The sequence below is a fragment of the Conger conger genome, chromosome 17 (genome assembly GCF_963514075.1).
Source record: "Conger conger chromosome 17, fConCon1.1, whole genome shotgun sequence".
Lineage (NCBI taxonomy): Eukaryota > Metazoa > Chordata > Actinopteri > Anguilliformes > Congridae > Conger > Conger conger.
The window spans coordinates 4,331,509-4,355,506 of record NC_083776.1 but is presented as its reverse complement, the minus strand read 5'-3'; the positions used below and the strand labels follow the sequence as shown (position 1 = coordinate 4,355,506).

General features: G+C 44.0%; 1 protein-coding gene across 2 annotated transcripts in view; it reads right to left on the bottom strand.

Annotated features, from left to right (window-relative positions):
• LOC133116564 (target of Nesh-SH3-like) overlaps nt 1-23,998 on the bottom strand; it is a 40,230-nt gene that overhangs the window by 13,662 nt on the left and 2,570 nt on the right. The window contains exons 2-16 of one of the 2 annotated variants that reach the window (XM_061226262.1): nt 23,101-23,169; nt 22,704-22,836; nt 20,686-20,864; nt 19,954-20,006; nt 19,526-19,562; nt 19,075-19,149; nt 18,778-18,852; nt 12,034-12,213; nt 11,128-11,193; nt 6,678-6,749; nt 5,297-5,887; nt 4,906-4,998; nt 4,340-4,549; nt 1,721-1,826; nt 123-202 (exon numbers count right to left, since the gene is read on the bottom strand). In XM_061226262.1, the coding sequence (XP_061082246.1) occupies nt 123-202; nt 1,721-1,826; nt 4,340-4,549; nt 4,906-4,998; nt 5,297-5,887; nt 6,678-6,749; nt 11,128-11,193; nt 12,034-12,213; nt 18,778-18,852; nt 19,075-19,149; nt 19,526-19,562; nt 19,954-20,006; nt 20,686-20,864; nt 22,704-22,836; nt 23,101-23,169 (2,019 nt within the window). The remainder of the gene's footprint in view (nt 1-122; nt 203-1,720; nt 1,827-4,339; nt 4,550-4,905; nt 4,999-5,296; nt 5,888-6,677; nt 6,750-11,127; nt 11,194-12,033; nt 12,214-18,777; nt 18,853-19,074; nt 19,150-19,525; nt 19,563-19,953; nt 20,007-20,685; nt 20,865-22,703; nt 22,837-23,100; nt 23,170-23,998) is intronic. The other variant, XM_061226263.1, reaches the window with a different exon arrangement.

Here is a 23,998-nt window from a genome sequence, read left to right as displayed (position 1 = left end):
ATCCATATCTTCCCAGGATCGTCCAGATGTGTGAAAAGGGTCAGAAATCCGGTGCCGTCGCGGGGAAAAACAGGATGTGAAGTCATTACGTAATCGGGCAGCGCGTGACCAGGGGGACGTACCAGACTCCGTGCTGAAAGGCACGGGATCTGAAGATGGCCCCTCACCGAGCTCATTCAGAGGTTTCACCTTGAACTCATAACTGTGGAAGACAACCGATAATTCATCATTAAAATATGTTAAATATTGAAATGTAAAAAGTATATTCTTACAATATTCCCGAAAAACAATAGGCTCCCGTTCTCTCAATGACCAGTTGCTGCAAATTGTTTTACGGAATATTCATTTCTGTCTTTTGTATTGTCCTGTTTTAAATTTATGCAACTAGCCATCAACTCTGATACTGAATAGTGTGAATTAATATCAGTTTTATAGGTAACCTGTTACTGTATAAATTTACGATGGAATGGAAGGATGGAAATACCATGTGATATGATTGCACATTTCGGCGCAAGAGAGAAATTAATTTCAAGTCTTGTTACTAACACCACAGGACGTCCAATACTAAGATTAAAGATTTCAGTCCAGGATTGTGATTGTATTTAATGCTACTTAAACCAGTGAGAGTATATTTAAAGTGGAGAAAAAAAATTGGCAAATTCCCAGAGTAAATATTTCCTTTTAGACCTCTGGTTAGAGAAGACATTTTTCACAGAGAAAAACTCTCATTTGGACACCAAACTACAGACACATTCAAGCGCAAAAAGTCCGACAGAGACACATGGCATTCGCATTGGCCGGTGGTGAAGGTAAGATGGGAAAATAATGGGGAAAATTCACATTTTTCGTGTCTGTGTCTGGCACTGGATAATTTTATCCTCCAGACACCCTTGTGGGTATGAGAGGACCCTGCTTAATGACTCTTCCATGTGAGACGATCAGACGTTATGATGGCCCATGAGAAATATTTCAAAGATTTTAAATAGATTGTTTTCAATAGGAAAGTCGAATTGGGAGAATCAAGGTTTACAGTGCACTGTAACATGTTCATTGCTAAACTCTGTCAGAGTACATTTTGCGCCGACTACCCCCTGGCCTCTACTGGACTCTGTTAGTGTTTAATTAACACTGAAAACACACTGAAACTGTGTCCTGTGTGCTTGTCTGACCAGCTTGAAATAACCAGCTACCAGCGGTTTCAAAACCTCGCTCGAGCTGTTTTTTTCAGCATGGTGTTCAACTGGTTTGATGTTAACCTGTGCGACTAACTGCACATCACAGCCACTGTTCAGGAATGAACAAGATTAATGTCTTTGGAACAATCTATTCAGATGGTACTCACAGTGATGTGTGTGTGGGTACCTCTGTGAGGTTTGAGGTTCTGCACAGTGACGTGTGTGTGGGTACCTCTGTGAGGTTTGAGGTTCTGCACAGTGACGTGTGTGTGGGTACCTCTGGGAGGTTAGAGGTTCTGCACAGTGACGTGTGTGTGGGTACCTCTGTGAGGTTTGAGGTTCTGCACAGTGACGTGTGTGTGGGTACCTCTGTGAGGTTTGAGGTTCTGCACAGTGACGTGTGTGTGGGTACCTCTGTGAGGTTTGAGGCTCTGCACAGTGACGTGTGTGTGGGTACCTCTAGGAGGTTTGAGGTTCTGCACAGTGATGTGTGTGTGGGTACCTCTGTGAGGTTTGTGGGTATGCACAGCGACGTGTGTGGGTACCTGCTGTTTGGTTTAAGATTCTCAACAGCAGTGTGCGTCTGGTTGGTGTTCACGACCGAGACCTTATCGCCATTCGGACCTATTGCTCTTGCTGTGACCTCGTATTCTGTCAAAAGAACCAGACATGCGGAGAGACTTTAGTAAAGAGTCAAAAAGGAGGGTTTTAAAATATTTTTTTAAACCCTCGGCTGAATAAAATAATTAATTTATTCAGCAGGATTTAGCTAAAGTAACATCACTAAAGAACACTTTCACATACAAACTCACAGTTAATATTTGTTTCATATTTATGGTTTACAGTTGTAATCTCTTTATCATAGTCACAATGAAAACAGAAGTGAAAATATTTGTACACTTTTCATGATCTTTTATGTAAACCTTTTTATTGTCAGCCTTCTCTTTGTGGTATTGTGGGACTTTGGGTATAGACTCAGGTATTAGAAAAGGAGGAATACAGTGCAGTCTATAAGTATTTGAACAGTGATACATTTTTGTTGTTTTCACTCTGTACTCCAGCAAATTGAATTTGAGATTAAACAATGACTATGATGTTAAAGTTCAGACTTTTAGCTTTAATTAAATCCATATTCAGTGAACATTGTAAGAATTGTAGTGGTTTTATCAATCAATCAATTTTTATTTGTAGAGCGCTTCAAACAAAGGGCCTTTGTCACAAAGCAGCTTTACAGAGAAACCGGTCCCCAAGAGTACGCCAAGGGCAACAGTGGCAAGGAAAAATTCCCTGGCTAATTGGCTGCTCAAATGTTTCTTGGACAGGTGAATTAAGTTTCATCATTAGTTCATGCATAAAAGAGCTCGCAAAAGGTTTAGCAGGAAAAAAAGGCCATCTTAACACTGAATAAATCAATCAGAGACATAGCCGAAAAATCAACTGTTTGGTTCATTGGTGCAAGAAGACATTGGTGAGCTCACCAATGGCAAATGACCTGGTAGACAACGGATGAGCAGTGTAGTGGATGACAGGAGAATCCTTCAAATAGGGAGAAAAAAAACCTCCCTTTGTAACTGTTCAACAGATCAAGGACACTCTCCAGGATGTAAGCCGAGACGTGTCAGCGATGTGTCAGAGAAAACTACCCAAGCATTGCCTCAGAGGGCTCACCACAAGATGCAAACCCCTGGCAAGCCTCAATAATGGAATGGCCAGGTTACAGTTGGCGAAAACATACAGTAAAAAAAAAAATAAAAAAAAAAACTTGTAGAGCTCTGGAACAAAGTCTTATGGACAGATGAGACGGAGATCAACCTGCACCAGAGTGACGGAGAGAGGAAAGTGTGGCGAAAATAGCATGATCGCGATCCAAAGCGTATCACCTCACGGTGCAGGCACTGCGGCTCACCCGTGTTAATTGATGATGTCACTGCTGATGGCAGCAGCAGGATGAATACCGAAGTGCACCGTAACGTCTTGTCTGATCAGATCCATCAACGCATCAAAAGTGATTGGAAAATGCTTCATCGTGCAGCAGGACAACGATCCAAAGCAGCCAAGGAGTTTTTTTTGGGGGGGGGGGGGGGGGCAAAAAGTAGAATGTTGTTGACTAGCCAAATCAATTACCTGACCCCAGTCCAATTGAGCATGTATTTCACTTGCTGAAGAGCAGACTGAAGGACGGTACCGGCCTGGTATCAGACTTCAGACAGTCATAGATTATAGCAGACGATTTTCAACAAAATATTGAATACGATGACTTTTGTTAAAGCCTTCAAATTAAAGCTGGAAGTCTGCACTTTAACCACATCGTGTATCCGTTTAATTGTTTAATTTGTTGGGAGTACAGAGCAAAAAACAAACAAAAAAAAATGTCCCTTAATCGGTCACATCACAATGCTTGCCTGCCATTGCTGGATGAAAAGCTCTCACCATATTGTTGACATCACTTTAATGTCACAAAATGTTTGTGTCGATGTCCATTAAATGGTAAAGGTTTCCTATAAAACCTTGTACATTACAGTAGCCTCCTCATCAGACCTTGGGATAGCTGTAAATATTGTCTGTAACCATAACAGTGTTTAGTACGGCGCATATGGTAACTTCCATGGTATGTTTAGAAAGAATTAATTTGAGATAGTAATTTGAAGTATTTCAAAAATAAATAGACGTGAATCTGCGTGTCAAACAAGTTTCTGCATGTCAAACCGCCACCGACAGAGACGTCTTACATTGTTCATTCTTCTGAAAGTGCTTTTAACCAACCAGTTTTCCAGTGCGTTCCTAGCACGCACTGCTCAGACTAACAGTTGATTGTACTCTCCAAGGGTTCTGATTATCTGTATGTTGACACTAGGACTCGGAACTGCACTGTCCTCTCAGGTCCTGTTAGCACTCATACTTGTGTTTGATTTGCACTTCATTGTACGTCGCTCTGGAAAAGAGCGTCTGCTAAATGCCACGTAATGTAATGTCACAGCAACCGCACTCAAATGTGGTAGTCGATACAATTGCGGTCGTCGCTCAGTTTCACCACCAAAATCTGTGTGAACGTAACCGCACGGAGCAATCCGGTGGCGGGTGAAAACCGTATTTATAGCCGCAGTGTGAACATAGCCAGTGTGTCTCTCAGCCAATAGCATCAGCGCCGGGTTTTAGCCGTCCACCTGTGGTCTCGTTGTCACCCTTCTTCCAGTCCAGGATGATGAAGGAGGGGCATCCCTCTACAGTCACCACCGTCACGTTGGAGGGGGGGGCCCTGGGGGGGGACGTCACGTTCAGGTCTCCACCCTCTTCCTCGGGGAAGTAGTTGAGGGACTCAGTGATGGAGCAGGGCACCTCGGGCCCCTTATCGGTCTTATAGACCACATGAGGGGCTGAGAGAGTGGGGGGGGGGGGGGGGGGGAAGATGGGAAAGACAGAGCGGTGATGGTGTTTTATGGTCACCAGTTTGCCTGAAGTGGAAGGCCATTATTTTAAAAAATCTTTTATATTGCTGCTATTGCCCCCCCACCCCACCCCCACCCCCACCAAAAGACATCTACCCTGTTCCGCAAACAACAATAAGACCACCCCCCTCCACAACCAGTCAAATGTACACAAATGTACATAAAAAGTAGGTTTCCCCATAAATTAGTTATCAACTAAAGACTAAGCAACTCTACTGTAGAGTGCAATATGCATGCAGAGGGCCCTGTTCTAGTCCTGGTGGTCTTGGAAGGAGCATCTTTACCAACGAAGCGGCTTTTCCCCATGAAGTCTGTAGGAGAGGAAGGGAGTGAGCTGAACTTGGAGGTGTCATTTACCGTGGGGTCAAACCGGCGGTCTGCGACACAGAGAGAATTCAGTCAAATCTCACTCTCGGTTAGTAGATTATCGACCAACAATGTGGATTAGCAAGATACAAAACACCGTGGACTGGACAGCATGTGGTGCCTCTTCAACAAGGCATAGCATTCAAGCAATGGGTGTCAAACAATTCACAGTGATGTGTTTTAGGACAACAGCATGGTATTATTCAATTTAATTTGAACTTTGGCTATTCTACCATTTAGAGTAGCCAAAGACACCATTCTCCCTGGGTGTCAATATTATAGAGTTTAGTGTGGGTGCGGCTTGTATACCATCCAGATTAGGCATGGCTGTTCGACCATCCGGACTGGGCGTGGTTGTTCTAGGCTTCTGAGTGGTCGTGGTTGTCGGAGCTTTCTGAGTGGTTGAGGCCGTTTGACTGCCTGGAGTGGGCGTTGATGTTTCACCTTGAAGAGTGGTCGTGGATTTTCGACCTTTCTGAGTGGTCGTGGTTGTTGGCGCTTTTTGAGTGGCGGTGGTTTTTCGAGCTTTGTGAGCGATCGTGGTTTTTCGAGCTTTCTGGGCGGCCGTGGTTGTTCGAGCTTTCTGAGTGGTCGTGGTTGTTCGACCTTCTGGAGTGGGTGTAGTTGTTTGACCTTTCAGAGTGGCTGTGGTTGTTTGACTGTCCGGAGTGGGCGTGGTTGTTCGAGATTTCTGAGCGATTGTAGTCGTTCGAGCTTTCTGAGTGGGCGCGTCTGTTTCACTGTCCAAAGTCGGCGTGACTGTTGATGACAGTTTGGGCTCCCGTTTGATTGGTGTAAATGTCACAGGAAGAAGGCGGGGCTTGGGGGTGGAGGCCCTGCCTTTCGGCGTCACCTCAGCCCGGTCTTCAGGCAAAAGGTGTGGTTTACTGATTTCCACATCTGGAAATAAAAACAAAAGTTTGGGAATTCACTCTGTTGTGGCCAAACTCGAAATCAATCAGCCACTAGTCTCGCAAAGCAGGTCTTGAATTTACAGTACAGATCGCATCATATTTTACTAAATAAATAAATCTGTAATGCATAAATCCATTAATAATCCATTCAATAATCAAATTCCATAGAAAAAGTACATTTTTATATAAAAACAAAAGTTGCAGCATCTGCAAATGATGCAATTAGTCATAGTCTGACTCTGCACAGCCTAAACATGGAATCTCAAAATATTCCTTGTGGTAAACAGCAGCCATTGTAATTCCTGAAAGGAAATCTGCACTATTCCTCCAGATGCAATGGACATGTGCACATGCAAGCCTTCCAGACCCTGGCACAAGATGCAAAATCCCGCAGCCAAATGTCTGACAGCAGCTACATTCAAGTACTGGATTGCCAACGAGACTGAGGACGTTGAACTACTTCACCAACTTTAAATCAGGATTGTGGCTTTAAAAAAGTGTGAACTTTATAAACTGTTTATCCAGGCACTCGCTTAATGAATCATTCCTTTTTGAACTCTTGCAGATTACAGCAATTTCAAACACTTTGATTGTGCGCTGTATGGGGTTTCTATCCATTGGCGGACTCCCCCCTTGTTGCATATCAATTCTGACCAGGGAACCCCTACAGTACCTGACAAGGACCCCCAGGGGTCAGAAGACCCCCCCTGTTGAAAGCCCGTGCTCTATATTGTGTCTTGGTTTTATTTTATAAGAGCAAAATTAGTTTCTCTTACCTTTATCAGTATGTTCCCCTCCGATTTTGATATTCATCCTGATCGGAAGAGAGGGGAGTTCAGAAGAAGATCCTGGGTGATAAAAGAAAAAAAGAAAGAAAAAAAGAAAATGCACTTAGTTACACTGGGTTCCACGGCAAGTAATCCAACGGAGTCTGTCCCATTACACACAGAGAAATTCCTTTAGTTTCATCTCCATTGAAACACAATGGGGTACTAAACTTTCATAAAGACGTTAGACTGAAGATTATGCAGACATGGAGGTACTGACAAAACTTGAAGCATACTTAGGCGCCTACTCCATAGGGCAAAATAAGTTATTTCCCACACATCATTTTCTCCCCACAACTGAGACCACAATTACTTAAAAAGAAAGATGTAAACAGTAACAGTGACCCAACCAAAACACAGTAACAGTAAAACACTAATTTAGCTTGATCTAAAAACATATTTTCACCTTTAAAGGCACCAAGGTGGTCAAAACAGCATTTGTTTTGTTAAAGTATTATCTCTGTTTGAGTGTAGTGAATGTTACACTTACAGTAGGGTAGTAGGCTACAGTCTGAATTCTTTAAAATAACTTGGAAAATCTCTGAGACCTAGGGAGAAATAACGAGTAAAATTCCATAAAGTTTAGTTTTTATGAAAGAAAAGTATGTTCCTAATTAGTCAGCCCATATTCTTGACAATCAAGGTATTGTTCCACTTCCAAAAGCAGCCCAGCAGAAGAAAGTCAGCATTGGGCCATCTAGTTCCCAACATGGACATGACCTTTCAGCGTGAACAAAGACATCAGGTTTTTATGTCTGCCAAAGTAGAACAGTTCAGTTTCCAGCCATCTTCTCATGAGCAATGAGGAATTCTCGTGTGGCATAAGGCAATGATGTAGAAAAAGGCAATCGCATTAAATATTTATTCAGGAAGATATACAGTGCCCTCCATAATGTTTGGGACAAAGTCCCATCATTTATTTTTGCCGCTGTACTCCATCAAAAATCACATGTGCACATTGTCAGATTTTAATAAAGGGAATACTTATACATTTTGGTTTCACCATGTAGAAATTACAGCAGTGTTTATACATAGTCCCCCCATAATGTTTGGTACACAGCAATGTTATGCAAATTAAAGTAGTCATGTTTAGTATTTTGTTGCATATCCTTTGCATGCTATGACTTCCTGAGGTCTGTGACCTATCAACATCTCAGAGTCTGGATATCTTATTTTCATATTGTCCTACAAGCGACACTAAAACTGTTAGCATTTGAATGGATCTCTATAGGAATTTGGGGGTGGGACTAGATTCGGCTGTAAATGATGGTGATACAGTATGGAACACATCTGTTGGCCGAATTACTTTAAGTCATCAAGGGTCCAAGGTATCAAATGAGCGTCAAACCACTGTGCTGCTGCCAGATATGCATATCTGTTGAACTCAACGGAAAAAAAAAAAAACATTCAGGAAAAAACATTCTTTATTACAAATCTCAAATTGTGGAGTACAGAGGCAAACAAATAAATGATGGGTCTTTGTCCTAAACATTATGGAGGGCGCACTGTATCTAACATTACACCTTGCCGGCCAGCAGAGGATGGACTCCTCCCTCTGCAGCTCTAGTTCCTGAGATTTCTTCCCACTTGGGAGTTTTTTTCACCAATATGGAGTTTGTTTTTACCTTACTATGCTATTTTGGGGATTCAGGTCTGGTGATTGCTCCTCTGCTCTGTAAAGCGTCTTTGTGACAATCTTCTTTAAAAAGCGCTATACAAATTAAACTTAATCAAAAGTCCTGTTTTTCTCCTTTCAGTTGGATTTTTAGCTAATTTTAGCCTCTTTTAGGGGGTAGCCTGTCTACAAGAATGAGGACTCTTTTTACATAGTACAGGCACTGAACTGGTGCCAGCGATGAGCCGTAAGCTAACAGGGGCTGGATCGAAGCCCAGGGGTAAAGGGAACCACCTACATGGAGGTCCAACACAAACAGTCCCCACTTTGAAATAGTGTGTGGTCAGTCTGGTGTTTTCATCGCAGAGTGTGAGGTCAGTTCTGTTGAGCTGAGCTATCAGGCTCAAGACTTGATTTGTATAAGCTTTTTTTTTTTTACAGTGCAAAGCAAACTGATTATCTCAAATCTAGGGCCCCATATCAGAGGTAATGTTAACTGCTTTACCTCATAGGGAAATGCCATCCGTTTATCCCCAGTTGGTCCCCACATTACATTGCATTATTATCTGCTAAACGATATTGAAATTGGAATATTACCATCGGTAGCTAGTTACCCAAAGACATGTAGACAAAGTCTACCGGTGAAAATGAGCACTTACAAAACATTACCACAGCACTTCCTTTTCTATTTAAAGCCCCAAGTTCTACCATCCCTCCAACCTTTCAACATTCTGTGCCCCTGAATAAAACCCCAGGACTACAAATGGGATTTAAGTTCAAATCCGAGGCAGCATTGAAAACTCAAAACTCCGCTAATTCATTGAGATCTCAGTCGGATCTCACACACCCACCAGAAACAGGATAAGGACACAGAGCCATAGTACAAAAACACAGTAAGTTTGTCCACAGAAATGTACTAAAGATCCAAGAGAGAAATGTCTTTTTTTTTGTCTCCATTCTGGCTGTTATCTTAGGAAATATGTCTGCCAAATCAGATAAATATTAGTGCCGTTTTACGCCTCTGCTGTGTTGAATGGACTTGTCTACTGCATGCTGTATAATCGAGTTTACATTTCTGTATAAATATGACATAAAATACAGTGCTGGGCATGCCATTTAGTGTAAACATTAAACATAGTGTTAATCTGACAGACCATGGAAACACAATGAGTGTGGCTGACACACACTGAGCAAACGATTGTACACAGATGGTAAAAGTCAGTTTGTGTTCATGCTTGATAGGCGGAATAAGACTTGCCTCGCAAACACTACCAAAAGCCTACACAATCACAACTGAAAGCCCTCACAATCACAACTAAAATCGCTCACAATCACAGCCGAATGCCTTGCAAACACAACCAAAAGCCTACACAATCACAACTGAAAGCCCACACAATCACAACTGAAATCCCCCACAATCTTAACTAAAAGCCCTCAGAATCGCAATCCAAAGCCCACACAATCAGAACCAAACTCCCTCTTAATTGCAGCCAAAGGCCCTCGCACTAGAGCCAATTGTATGTCATCTTACAGGGCTGTTGGCCACAATTGGCACTGGCACAGTCTGGTATTGATACCAGAATGTAGGGCCCATCCACACACTAGAACAGTACCTTAACAGATACCAGATCGTAGGCCCATTTCACACACTAGAACAGTGCCTTAACAGATACCAGATCGTAGGCCCATTTCACACACTAGAACAGTGCCATAACAGATACCAGACCATAGGGCCATTTCCCACACTAGAACAATGCCTCAACAGATACCTGACTCTGGGACCCATCCGCACACTTGAACAGCATCTTAACAGTCGCCAGACCACAGGGTCCATTCACACACAAGAATAGTGCCTTAACAGATAGCAGACAGTGGGGCCCATACACACACTATTACAGCGCTTCAATAGATACCAGACTGGATGGCCCATTCATCTACCAGTACTGTGCCTTAACTGGATGAGCCACCCAACAACCCCATTGCTTTCACAGTGATAGAATTGTGATTGTTTACTTGTTTCCATGCTGCATAATTTACCCAGTATGCAACACATGGTTTTTGTATGGGTCTACGCATATGATTGCATCTTTACTACAATAAGAACATGGACAGAATATGTAAAATATTCCCATGTAATAGTCGCAATGTGATTGTGAGATTAAGCAACTTCTGGGGAGATGAGAAACTTGAGATTGATCACTGGCTGTTGAGGTGCATGGATGCAACGATGTTGTTTGTTTAGTGCTTCTGCTATTATGAAGCTTCTGAAGCTATTCCAGTGACAGAACACGAGCCAAGGTTGAATTAAAAGGAATGTCAACATCTAACCAGTCCCAAGTGGCAAACAGGTTGCCAACGACCACGTTTTCATTAGTGACAGACGTGTGCTATTTATTCTGGGTCTGATTGCTTGAGGCAGTTAAAAGATCCTGTTCATTTGCAGTCCGCGGCTGACTATGCCCAGATAGACCAATCAGCGCATGGACGGTCACTCAGTTGCCAGGCCTGCAGGAGATGGCAATGGGTGAGCAGACATACACACAAACACACACACGCACACACACACATACAAACAAAACAAACCCTGGTGTAAAATCCAGCTATGACCAGCTTGGAATGCCAGCTCCCAGCTTTTTCAAAACATAGCTTCAGCTGGTCAAACCACATTGAGTATGGAGCTGGCCTAACCGGTCAACCAGCTACCAGCTGTTTCTAAACCTTTGACAGTTTTCTTTTCAGCAGGGAACATACAAAAACACACTCACACACATGCAGCTTATTTACCCATTGGTGTTGTAGGCCACGTGACTAGTTTGGGATGTTTGACTCCCTTATGATGCTCTCCATCAGCTGTGAAAAAGGGTACAAGATTGGTTAGAGTGGAAAAACTTGCACATCTACTGCATGCTATACCACAACATCGCAGTCATCACAAGAGGTTCCTCCACCATCAGACCTGTCCTGATATGACATTTTCATAAGCCTAATGCCTAATAATAAAATAATTGAATGACAATGTCCAGAAATGTTTATGGCCATGTTCAGTAGGTAAATACAATCATAGACTCCATAACATACAGTGCTGTCGGTAAGTATTTGGACAGTGGCACAATTTATGTTTATTTAGCTTAATACTCCAGCACATTAGATTTGAAGTGTTCATATATTTTCATTGTTCCATTTAAAATATTATGTGCTGGAGTACAGAGGTAAAATAACAAATTGTATCATTGTCCAAATACTTACAGACTGCATTTTAAATTCCTTTGCCACAATTGTTAAGTGTTACATACTGGTGCTTGCTTTGGAATTGCATTGTAGGTGGGATACATGTACATATGAACTGGCGCAAATGGAACTGAACAGTCCCATTTCAGGACACTTGAAGTAAAGATGAAACAATATAAATTAAATAAATGAGGACTACTAGGAAAGGACATAACTTTAGGATAGGAGAACAATCCGACACACTGTGGGGGAAAAAAGGCCAGGCACAGAGACCTACATGAGGAGATGATAACTTTCGATACTACAGCAGGTTGAATTGTCAGCTCCTGGGAGCAGGAGTTCAGTGTAGAGTGGCCTGGAGGGCTTAGGGATACTGGAGAATATCATAAAGGGGCCCAGAATGGCAGCACAGTGATAAGAAGGGAAAGAGGGGGGGAAAAAAAGAAAGAAAGAAGGAATTACCGTCTTGGGTGGTGGTGTGGGAGGACTCGGACAAACTGGGGGAGGAATACGGTTTCATGCCGTGAGAGGTAGAGGGGCTAGAGACTCTGCCAGAAGTGGATTTTTCGGTTGGCACGGTAACAGCCACACTGTGGGGGACATGTGGCAAGGAGGTGGTGGTGGTTTTTGTTTTGATTTTACCTGGATAAAACACAGACAAAAACACAATAATAGCAGCATGGGCTGCGGGAGGGGCATCTGTACCCCAACAGAGGAGCCTGACTGATTCCAGGTGTGTTTGAAGCAATGGCAGCAGCCCTAGATGGTCAAAGGATGACATTAAAGAGTGAGTACAGTACATCACGGTGAGCCCTGGTTGGGAGAATTATAGCGTATGAGACCAGCACATTCCTGCTCATTTGAGTGTCTGCGTTTACTATACAAAACCTCTTGAATAAAAGTCTGATGCACAAACTGGCGCAAGCATCAGTCGTTTATTGCGGAGGTTTAGAGAGGTTTTGTATAGTCACAGGTACTGAAACGAACGGAGATCTACAGTACAAGCACATCTCTGTTCATTTTTGTCCGTCTTCTTCAGTGAGCATCATCTGAAGATGCGGTATGCCTTTTTAGTGTCGGCTGGAAATACCAACATCGCCTAAACGTGTTTTTCATCTTCAAAATGCTGATTTTTTCAAGATGAGTAATGCTTTCTCAGTTTAAACAGAGACCTACATATGTATATCATGTGGATACGATTGAGTTGAATTCCTAGAAGCAGCCCTGGTGTTGGTTTAAAATGAACAGAGATCTCACAATAACAGTGACAGAGACAGTGGCATGCACACGCAAAGGGGTTTGACTGTGATATGCCCATTTCTGCATGAGGGTTTCAAAGAGGCACAGACACTGTTCCTGTAGAAAGATTAAGCCATGTGTTTGAGGTGAAATGGACAAGAAAGCTGGGGACTTGCTCAGCGACATAACACAGATGATGGACAACATCAAGACATTGTGATTGCTGAGCTGTATTAGCCTTGTGAGAACACAAACGGCAAGGCGTTTAATGTGATGATATCACCGTTACCCCAGTCATTACTATTAGCTGTTTCACTGGCGAGGGAGGGCAGAGAGAGCTCATCCTCTGATTGGACCAGAGTAGAGTGGGAGACAGCCTTTATGTGTCTGTCGTTGGCTGAATAGGGAGAAATGGGTTAACACTTTTGCCTTTACCTCAAAATATCTATTACACAATATGAATGCATACTGTGAGACCAAAAATATATACTGACAGTTTTGCAGTCCAGAAGTCCATGCAGAGATTATTTATTAATTATTATATAAAGAGGTGGAAGGTTTATTATTATGACTATTTACTGACTGCAGTTAACAATGGGGTGGGCTATAGATTAATTTGATTAATTTAAAGATTACTGGACATTGAGTAGAAGCAAGAAAATTACCAAAAGTAGTCAGTGGGTTCTGGGTGGTACTAGGTGACCTCACTGTAGTCAGTGGACTCTTGGTGGTACTAGGTGGCCCAATAGTGAGTGGACGCTGTGTGGTACTAGGTGAACCCATTGCAGTCAATGGAGTCTGGGTGGTACTGGGTGAACCCTTTGTAGTCACTGGACTTGGGGGGCGAGTAGGCAACCCAGAAGGTTGCAGACTCTGGGTGGCAATTAGTGATCTCTTTGTAGTCAGTGGAGTCTGGGTGGTACTAGGTGAGCCAGTAGGCAGTGAGCTTTGAGGGGTACTAGGTAACTCAGTTGTAAGTGAACTCTGTGTGGTACTAGGTGACCTAGTAGGCAGTGGACTCTGGGTGGTACTCAGTGAGCCAATAGTCACTGGACTTTGGGTGGTAGTAGATGAGCTCTTTGTAGTCAAGGGAGTCTGTTTGATAGTCAGTGGACTCTGGGTGGTACTATGCGACCCCATTGTAGTCCGTGGAGTCTGTGTGGTTCTAGGTGACCTAATAGGTAGTGGAATCTGGGTGGTACTAGCGGAGCTGGTAGTCAACTGACTCTGGGTGGTACTAGGTGACCTAGTAGTCACTGGACTTTGGGTGGTAGGTGAGCTCTTTGAAGTCAGGTGAGTCTGTGTGGTAGTCATTGGACTCTGGGTGGCACTGTGTGACCCCATTGTAGGTTGTGGAGTTTGTGTGGTTCTAGATGATCTAGTAGGCAGTGGACTTTGGGTGGTACTATGTGAGCCAATAGTCTGTGGACTCTGGGTGGCACTAAGTGACTCAGTAGGCAGTGGACTCTGGGTGGTACTATGTGAACCAGTAATCAGCTGATTCTGGGTGGTACTAGGTGACTCAGTAGTCACTGGACTTTTGCTGGAACTAGTTGAACTCCTTTTAGTCAGAGGAGTCTGTGTGGTTGTCGTTGGACTCTGGGTGGTACTATGCGACCCCATTGTAGTCCGTGGAGTCTGTGTGGTTCTAGGTGACCTAATAGGAAGTGGAATCTGGGTGGTACTAGCGGAGCTGGTAGTCAACTGGCTCTGGGTGGTACTAGGTGACCTAGTAGTCACTGGACTCTGGGTGGTAGGTGAGCTATTTGAAGTCAGGTGAGTCTGTGTGGTAGTCATTGGACTCTGGGTGGCACTGTGTGACCCCATTGAAGGTTGTGGAGTTTGTGTGGTTCTACATGACCTAGTAGGCAGTGGACTTTGGGTGGTACTATGTGAGCCAATAGTCTGTGGACTCTGGGTGGCACTAAGTGACTCAGTAGGCAGTGGACTCTGGGTGGTACTATGTGAACCAGTAATCAGCTGATTCTGGGTGGTACTAGGTGACTCAGTAGTCACTGGACTTTTGGTGGTACTAGTTGAGCTCTTTTTAGTCAGAGGAGTCTGTGTGGTTGTCATTGGACTCTGGGAGGTACTATGTGACCCCATTGTAGTCCCTGGAGTGTGTGTGGTTCTAGGTGACTTATTAGGCAGTGGAATCTGGGTGGTACCAGGTGAGCCAGTAGGCAGCTGACTCTGGGTAGTACTAGGTGACCCAGTAGTCCCTGGACTTTGGGTGGTACTAGCTGAGCTCCTTGTAGTCAAGGGAGTCTGTGTGGTACTATGTGACCCCATTGTAGTCCGTGGAATCTGGGTAGTACTAGGTGACCCAGTAGTCATTGGACTTTGGGTGGTAGGTGAGCTCTTTGTAGTCAGGCGAGTCTGTGTGGTAGTCATTGGACTCTGGGTGGTACTGTGTGACCCCATTGTAGTATGTGGAGTTTGTGTGGTTCTAGATGACCTAGTAGGCAGTGGACTTTGGGTGGTACTATATGAGCCAATAGTCTGTGGACTCTTGGTGGTACTAGGTGACCCCATTGGTTGGTTGGTATGAGGTGATGGAGTAGGCAGTGGACTTTGGGTGGAACTGGGTGAGCTCTTTTTGGTCAGGGGAGTCTGTATGGTAGTCATTGGACTCTGGGTGGTACTGTGTGATCCCATTGTAGATTGTCGAGTATGTGTGGTTCTAGATGACCTAGTAGGCAGTGGACTCTGGGTGGTACTATGTGAGCCAGTAGTCTGTGGACTCTTGGTGGTACTAGGTGACCCCATTGGTTGGTTGGTATGAGGTGATGGAGTAGGCAGTGGACTTTGGGTGGAACTGGGTGAGCTCTTTTTGGTCAGGGGAGTCTGTGTGGTAGTCATTGGACTCTGGGTGGTACTGTGTGATCCCATTGTAGATTGTCGAGTATGTGTGGTTCTAGATGACCTAGTAGGCAGTGGACTCTGGGTGGTACTATGTGAGCCAGTAGTCTGTGGACTCTTGGTGGTACTAGGTGACCCCATTGGTTGGTTGGTATGAGGTGATGGAGTAGGCAGCGGACTTTGGGTGGAACTGGGTGAGCTCTTTTTGGTCAGGGGGGTCTGTGTGGTAGTCATTGGACTCTGGGTGGTACTGTGTGATCCCATTGTAGATTGTTGAGTATGTGTGGTTCTAGATGACCTAGTAGGCAGTGGACTCTGGGTGGTACTATGTGAGCCAGTAGTCTGTGGACTCTTAGTATTACTAGGCGACCCCACTGTAGTCAGTGGGCTCTGGGTGGTACTAGGTGACCCCATTGTAGTCTGTGGATTCAGGTTGGTAATAGGTGACCCAGCAGTCAGTGGACTTTGGGTGGTATGAAGTGACCTAGAAGGCACTGGGCTCTGGGTGGTACTAGGTGACCCCATTGTAGTCAATGGATTCAGGGTGGTACTATGTGATACCACTGTAGTGGGTGAACTCTGAGTGGTACTGTCAGACTGCCTTGCAGTCACTGGACTTTGTGTGGTTCTAGGTGACCCAGTAGTCAGCGGAATCTCTGTGGTACTAGGTGACCCCTCTGTAGTCAGTGGACTCTGGGTGGTACTAGATGACCCAGTAGTCACTGGACTCTGTGTGGTACTAGGTGACCCCTCTGTAGTCAGTGGACTCTGGGTGGTACTAGATGACCCAGTAGTCACTGGACTCTGTGTGGTACTAGGTGACCCCTCTGTAGTCAGTGGACTCTGGGTGATACTAGATGACCCAGTAGTCACTGGACTCTGTGTGGTACTTGGTGAGCCCACTGTAGTCAGGGGACTCTGTGTTGTACTAGGTGACCTCATTGTAGTCAGTGGAGTCTGTGTGGCACTAAGTGTCCCATTAGGCAGTGGACTCTGGGTGGTACTAGGTGACAAAGTAGGCAGTGGATTTTGGGTGGTACTAGGCACCCCCCGTGTAGTCATTGGACTCTGGGTGGTACTAGATGATCCAGTAGTCACTGGACTCTGTGTGGTACTTGGTGACCCCTCTGTAGTCATTGGACTCTGGGTGGTACTAGATGATCCAGTAGTCACTGGACTCTGTGTGGTACTTGGTGACCCCACTGTAGACAGTGGACTCTGGGTGGTACTATGTGACCCCACTGTAGACAGTGGAGTCTGTGTTATACTAGGTGACCTCACTGTAGTCAGTGGAGCCTGTGTGGCACTAAGTGTCCCATTAGGCAGTGCACTCTGTGTGGTACTACGTGACAAAGTAGGCAGTGGATTTTGGGTTGTACTAGGCAACCCCACTGTAGTTAGTGGACTCTGGGTGGTACTAGTTGACCCAGTAGTCAGTGGACTCTGGGTGGTACTATGTGACCCCTCTGTAGTCATTGGAGTCTGTGTAGCACTAAGAGGTCTGGTAGGCAGTGGACTCTGGGTGGTAATAGGTGACCCCACTGTAGTCAGTGGATTCTGTGTGGTACTAGGTGACCTCATTGTAGTCATTGGAATCTGTGTAGCACTAAGTGTCCCAGTAGGCAGTTGACTCTGGGTGGTTCTAGGTAACCCCACTGTAGTCAGTGGATTCTGGGTGGCACCAGGCGACCCAGTAGGCAATGGACTCTGGGCGGCACTAGGTGACCCAGTAGGCAATGGATTCTGGGTGGTACTAGGTGATGAAGTAGGCAGTGTACTTTGGGTGGTACTAGGTGACCCCACTGTAGTCACTGGACTCTGGGTGGTACTAGGGGACTGGAGTGGCAGCTTTGTGTCTCTGGGGAGGCAAGGTATACAGGTACAAGCTGAGTTACTATGGGAGCTGGTGAACAATATTTTGGGGGGGGATGTTGCAGGAATGACATCAACATTTCTATCAGAGTTGACTCTTCCCGGAACTTTGCGCTGCCCTGCATCTGGAGAAAAGAAGGTTTGTTATGAAAAGAGGAGTATTTAGCACCAAACAAGTACATTCATATCTTGGTTTTTACAATAAAGAATGACTGGTTCTGTACACTGATAGTTCTGACACCAGGGTAGCCACCATACATAGCCTTTCACACTGATTGCAAAAATGTCATTGGATTACAATTATTCTTAATACATTATCACTTGTTAATGTTATTGTTGCTGTTAATTATTGTATAGAACTACAGCATAGTAATGGCAATATTAGATATTTTAAACAAATATTTCTAGCTTGACAGCTAAGCACTTTTCCAGTTTCAGTATAGTTGAGTTCAGGATAGTTTCAGTTAATACCCTGACCATATACCCAAAAGCCTAGTAGTAAATGGCAACATAGAATATTAACTCATATTATCTTATTATTTTATATATACTGTATCTTAGATTTAATCTTTCATTGTCCAATACTACCACTGGTGTATCTTAATCTCACTTAAAAGAATCCCACATACATGTGTGGTAATTTGAAGACAGTATAACAATGGAGAAGCAGAGAGAAGACAGTCCTTAGTCTAGATCAGTGTGGCCGTTCCTAGAGGGACACAAATGAGTTCAGATCTTTATCACATGCGGTGGTGACATGCCAGAAATCCACTCCTGCAACCAGCCTGAAAATAAAAACCTCATGTGAAAAGGTCATATACCAGGAAAATGAGGGAAAGGGACGATGAAGCAAAAGAAGAGTGCGGCTCATATGGTGGACTAAGAGCAAAGAAGCGCAGTTCCTCTCCTTTCAGTGAATGCTTTGATGACCGATCCTATACATGCACATCCCAGGACCACCTGCGGCCATGACAGTCATCTCCCTGGGCCTAGCTGATGTCATCATCGTAGGCCTAGGATATCTTTTGACATAAACAGGCCAAGGATTTCTTTTGAAATATTCACCGTGATGACATCATGCTACGTGCCAAGGGCTTTCCAGTGACCCAAAAGCATGCCGTCATGCAAACTACCCCCGAGCAGCAGGCTTGCACCTAGCAGTGGACGAATCCGAAGGCGTGGCTGCCCACATACAAAGCTGTGGATTAATAATGGAAAAGTATGTCTCTATACCCAGGGGCGAACGCGGATTTTGAGGCTCTCTGTTGTTCACCACAGGGGTTTTTCCTGGGCGGCTTTTGGGTGGTGCTGCAAAGAACAACATACGTACTCAAAACATTTGTAAATGTGCTTTACTTCAGGCTGGGAGAGGTCAGGGGTCAGAGGGAAGGAAGATGGGAGTCTGTTGGTGGATGGTTCACCTATTCTGAAAGGTTTACAGTATACTGCATCTCTACTGCACTTGTGACACCTCCCAAAAATGGACGAAAAACAGACTGGAAATGAGACGGTGAGGAAAAGGGTAATTACCAGGAGATGATCTAGGTGCAGGCGCAAATTTTTTCTGATAAGGTAATCCTTTGGTCCGAGTACTGTTGCGAATGGCTGGAAGCAGGAGCAAAACAATATTAGTCTTTTCCACTGGCGCTGGAAAAAACTAATCAACATTGGGAAGAAACCATATATCCCAGCCAACCCAGGTGATAGAACTGCAGATCCCAGCAAACCCAGTAGACAAAACTACACATACGGACATTGCACAATAATGCATATTAATGCATAGTGAACACAGAGAAGGCATATATTTGCCTAAGAATTAACTGTAAGGTATGGAGCCAAGCCACTATGAAAAAATAGAATTCCCTAAAAAATATCAACTGTATAAATCCTGTCGCAACACGCCACCACTGTCAACATCAGAAACAGTCAACATGTGAGGTTTCAGGGTTAGGGATAGGAAGGAAAGGCATTGAGAACTTACTGGTTGGAGGTAGTTGGGGCTTATGGGGTCCAGGCCTCTGAGGGAAAAAAATAAAATAAATTAAACCTGGAATAATAATCATATCTCTCCATGGCTGTCATTTTACCTGAGTTATTACAGTACTAATGAGGTGCTACTGCCCCAGTGCCTACTTGTGTGTCATGGGGCATATTTTTCAAATGAAGTAATTATTCAACTGTTACTGTTTACTGGACAGATTAACATCCTGAATTTCAGGAGAGGAGCATGCTGGTACGCCTTGCAACAGTGAGATATACAAAGACAAATTGGGGACATGGACCAATCTGATTGTGAAAAGGAAAGGAAAAGGAAAGATTGCTTTTGAATGCATATTTATAAGGTAAAATGAAAGTAAATATATTGTATATACTGAGCAGTACACTGATTTTGACTCAAGCAGTACACACCCCAAGCTTAAAGTTGATGGCCTTCGGTATGATAGGTTTCTGCTTGGGTTTGTCTAGAAAACATGAGAGACCACATGCCAATAACAGCCAACAGCTAAATAACATTATAAATGACAGTACTCATGAAAGAAATTCACAGTGAATTTTGGCCACAATTTCAACTTCCAATTTGTGTCAACTGGACTAGTAAGATTGATTTTTGGGGTCATATTCAGTTATAGTATGAATTAATGTACATTATTATTATTATTATATAATATAATACATACATAAAAACAAACCAGGTAATCTTTTAGGACAAGAACATTCGTAGTACTCATTAATTAAATGGCCGGGACAGTCTGTAACAGGCAATACAAGGATATGCGCACCAGGAAATCACAAGATAAATGAAGCGAGTGAGCAAATTTGACTAATTTACGATGAATAATGACAGCCTTAAATCCATGCAAACAGATTCATGCTAAACTGTAAATTATATTCAGGAAGGTACAGTACACAATATACAACCCCAAAAGCATTATCCCAAGAACTACTAAAAATAATGATATAATTGGCTCATTAGCTTTTTGTAGTGCATTTTGGCTATGTAGTGGGCATGGAGTAAGTTTGTGGGGATGGGCATGGTGTAATGTTTTTCGGGTTGTACCACGCATGGTGTTTCCAAGAGGGAATGAATGAGTACGATGTTGTGCATTATGTTAGCATGAGGAAAGGGTCAGTGCGACCTACCGTCCGTGTTGGTGTTGTGAAAGACAGATTTGCTCCATGCTTTGCGCTCGTTAACATTCGGTCGAACAGAAAACTCGTAAGGAGTGTTAGGCTTCAGGTGGTCGATCACAGTGTCGCTGGTGGGGCACATTTGGTAGTTCCACTTCCTGCTCAACTCCCTATAGCGCACCGTGAAGTTTCTGCATTTTAAACAAAAGCACAGCAAAGGTTAGTTCATCTTGTATTTATTTATGGTGGTTTCAGACTCAACGACTGCAGTGATTTAGTTCCAGACTTTAAGCCAGACCTTTATTAAGCATTGTTAATTCTGGCCACCGACTTCTTTTTCTCAGTCTGTCAATGTCTGCCAGACTTGATTTTATTTCTTCACATTCAGTAACGCTCACAGCATCGGCCAGGCAGTAGACATCAGGCAGTGACATTAGGTTTTAATAAGAGCTGAAAGACACTCAGAAATGGTGAGGCCCAGCTTTCCAGTGACCTATCCAAATTTCTCTCTTCTGCAGTGAAAGCACAGGAAAGCAAGGACTTCAAAGAGGTGAATTATGCCAGCACGGCTCCGCGAATGCAGACTAAGAGCAGTGTGGTATGCGGGACCGAAGGCGTATGCGAACGTGCGTGCCTCCACCTGTGTTTATTAGCTTCCGCTGTCATCTGTCAGCTGAAAGCGGGCAGCGTTTTTCAGGCGCTGGCCCGCTTTCTGACACATCTGCGCGATCATTCTGCACGCTACGCTTAGCCAGCGACCAAGAACCAGAACCACTAATAACAGCTGGGCCCATCTGAGCTCAAGGATCAGAAACAGGATAACCATGGGACCAGCACCATGAGACCCCCCCATTCCTCACAAATATTACACGCCTGAAACCCTAAGCCCATGTTGAACCCTTTTGGCAGTACCGTGAGAACTCTTCTACCCAAACAAACAGATTCTGTGAGAATAGGCACAGTCAGAAACCTTCATAAACCATACCATAAATGTCAGTTATGGTATCTGAAGGGTTCCTGTGCCTTCTGTACTTCCAGGTATTACCATAACCCCAACTGGCAGAAGTAATGCACGGGTTATCAGGTTTGAGGTGCTTAGAACAGGAATTTTACATTAAATATTTACAGGTTTACTGTATTTTGCCTTTAGGCTTTCAATCCTTCATCATGTAGGGCAGTGATCTTCATTCCTGGTCCTGGCGGGCTGCAGGATCTGCTGGGTTTGTTGTTACTCAGGACTTAATTGATCAATTAAAGCAGTCGATAACACGGTTAACTCACCTCATCTGGTTTCTTGGGTCTGCTTTGTTTGTTGATATTAAGGTGGAAAAAAAACCCTGCAGCTTCCCAGCACCAGCAATAAAGATCACACATTTAGAGTAAAGTATCTTGTTTCATTTGTTAGTCCGACTGTGTTTACATTATATTGCTTTATTTCTCTGAAGCACATTGTGTTGCAGACACGTCTATGAAAAGTACTGTATAAATAAAGTTTAAAACTAACATGCACACCTATTTCAGCAACAGAACTTACAGTAAGAGCAAGGACCAGATGTGGACCAGTCCTTGTGTAGCTTTAGCCTAAATTTATCTTCCTCCATCCATTAGTCTTGTCTGGTTCAGTGAACAGACATAAGCCTAATCCTCCTATCCATTTATTAATGGGGAGAGCTGACATTTTCTACAAGCATTATTTGACCTCAGGCAACATAAAACAACCATGAACAAACTGCGAGACAACATAGAGGATTCTTGGACGGCAAGAGGTTTCCTGAAATTCCATTGCGCCAAACGGGCCCGACTGCAAGATAAAACCTGTTGAACATTTGCCTCAGATTTATTAAAACTGGACCATTCCTCGCCTTTTCTGCACACCAGATATTCTTGAACAATGCTCCCTGAACAATGCCATCGTCTGACAGATTCTGGGAACCTGCCTCCTCCTTGTTGAATTCATTAGTCCAATCAGATGACAGCATACACTAAGCAGATGTTTCCCAAGGCTGTTCCTGCAGAACTTTCCTACTCACCCATCCTCCAAGCAATCCTTCAGGATGGTGCCCTCATAAGATGTCTTCACCAGGGCTCCCCAAGACAGAAGCACTGAGGTTGGGGTGACAGATCCAATCACTAGGTGGATGGGCTTTTCCAGGTGGTATCTTTCTAAGTGGATACAGGGGGGGGGGGGGGGGGCAAGATTCAGAGGTCGTGTTTCTACAGTAACAAAGCCTTCATGAAACAAGGGGCTTTTCAACATAAGCAGTTACACCGATGGGAAGACTATACTCACAGATGACAGTAAAGTAAGTTCCTACCTATCTTTCAAGGTACTCAATGAAGTAAAACAAAATAAATGTAAGGTATGTTTTCCTTTCTATAAGGTGGCCTCTTAACATTGATTTGTCAGTGGTGGGTCGGTAGATTTACCTTTGCATTGTTTCTTCACGTCATTGGTGGGAATAGGCTGGACGGCCACAAGGTACTTGGGCTCCGCATCTGAATGAGTGGAATCATCACACTGCACTTACATGTTTAACAACACAGGGAGAACACAACAGAAAACAACAGGAAGTCCTGTTTAAGTCTGAAGTCAGGCCTGGCGCAGAATGGAGCACCAACGGACTCTGGCCATGAATGCAAATGTAAAATAAAAACAAAAGCTTGTTGTGGAGCAGATTGCTGTCTCTGGCTCGCAGAAACAACAGCACATCCGAAAACGCTGAGAATTGAAATAAGCCAACATGGTCAGTTCGATCCAAACATTAGGCAAGGAGCATTTGGGAATAGCCACAGCTGCACAGAGAATCATAGCAGAATCGATCAAAACCATAAGGTGGTTAGTCACCAGTTAGGCCAGTGTCAGCGATGGCAGTGTATCATCATGGTTAGGGTGTGACATATGTAGGTTGCAGGTTCAATTCCTAGGTGTTGTAGGCGTACTTGTTCAAGGAACCAACAATGCCAACCATCTCTGTGGGCGTGATGAAACAACCCCGTTTCCTCCATGCTCTACTTAAGGTGAAAAGTCTTCTGGCTGACAAGAATCTGACTGACAGACCTCAGGGAACAGTTGCCCATCTATCTATAATGACATGAATTTGATAGGGGGACCTTTTCCATCTGTCACCTATTACCCAGGACATTATGGGTGAGAGAGAGGGAGAGAGAGAGAGAGAGAAAGAGAGAGTGAGAAAGGAAGGAATGAGAACATTTCAGGATGATGACATCGTAGAGAAACACCACAGGGAGAGCAGTTCTGCTTGTTCTCGCTGTTTTCCAGCATTTTGGAGGCATTCTGCCTGGGAACCGTCCTCCCACAAGGCCA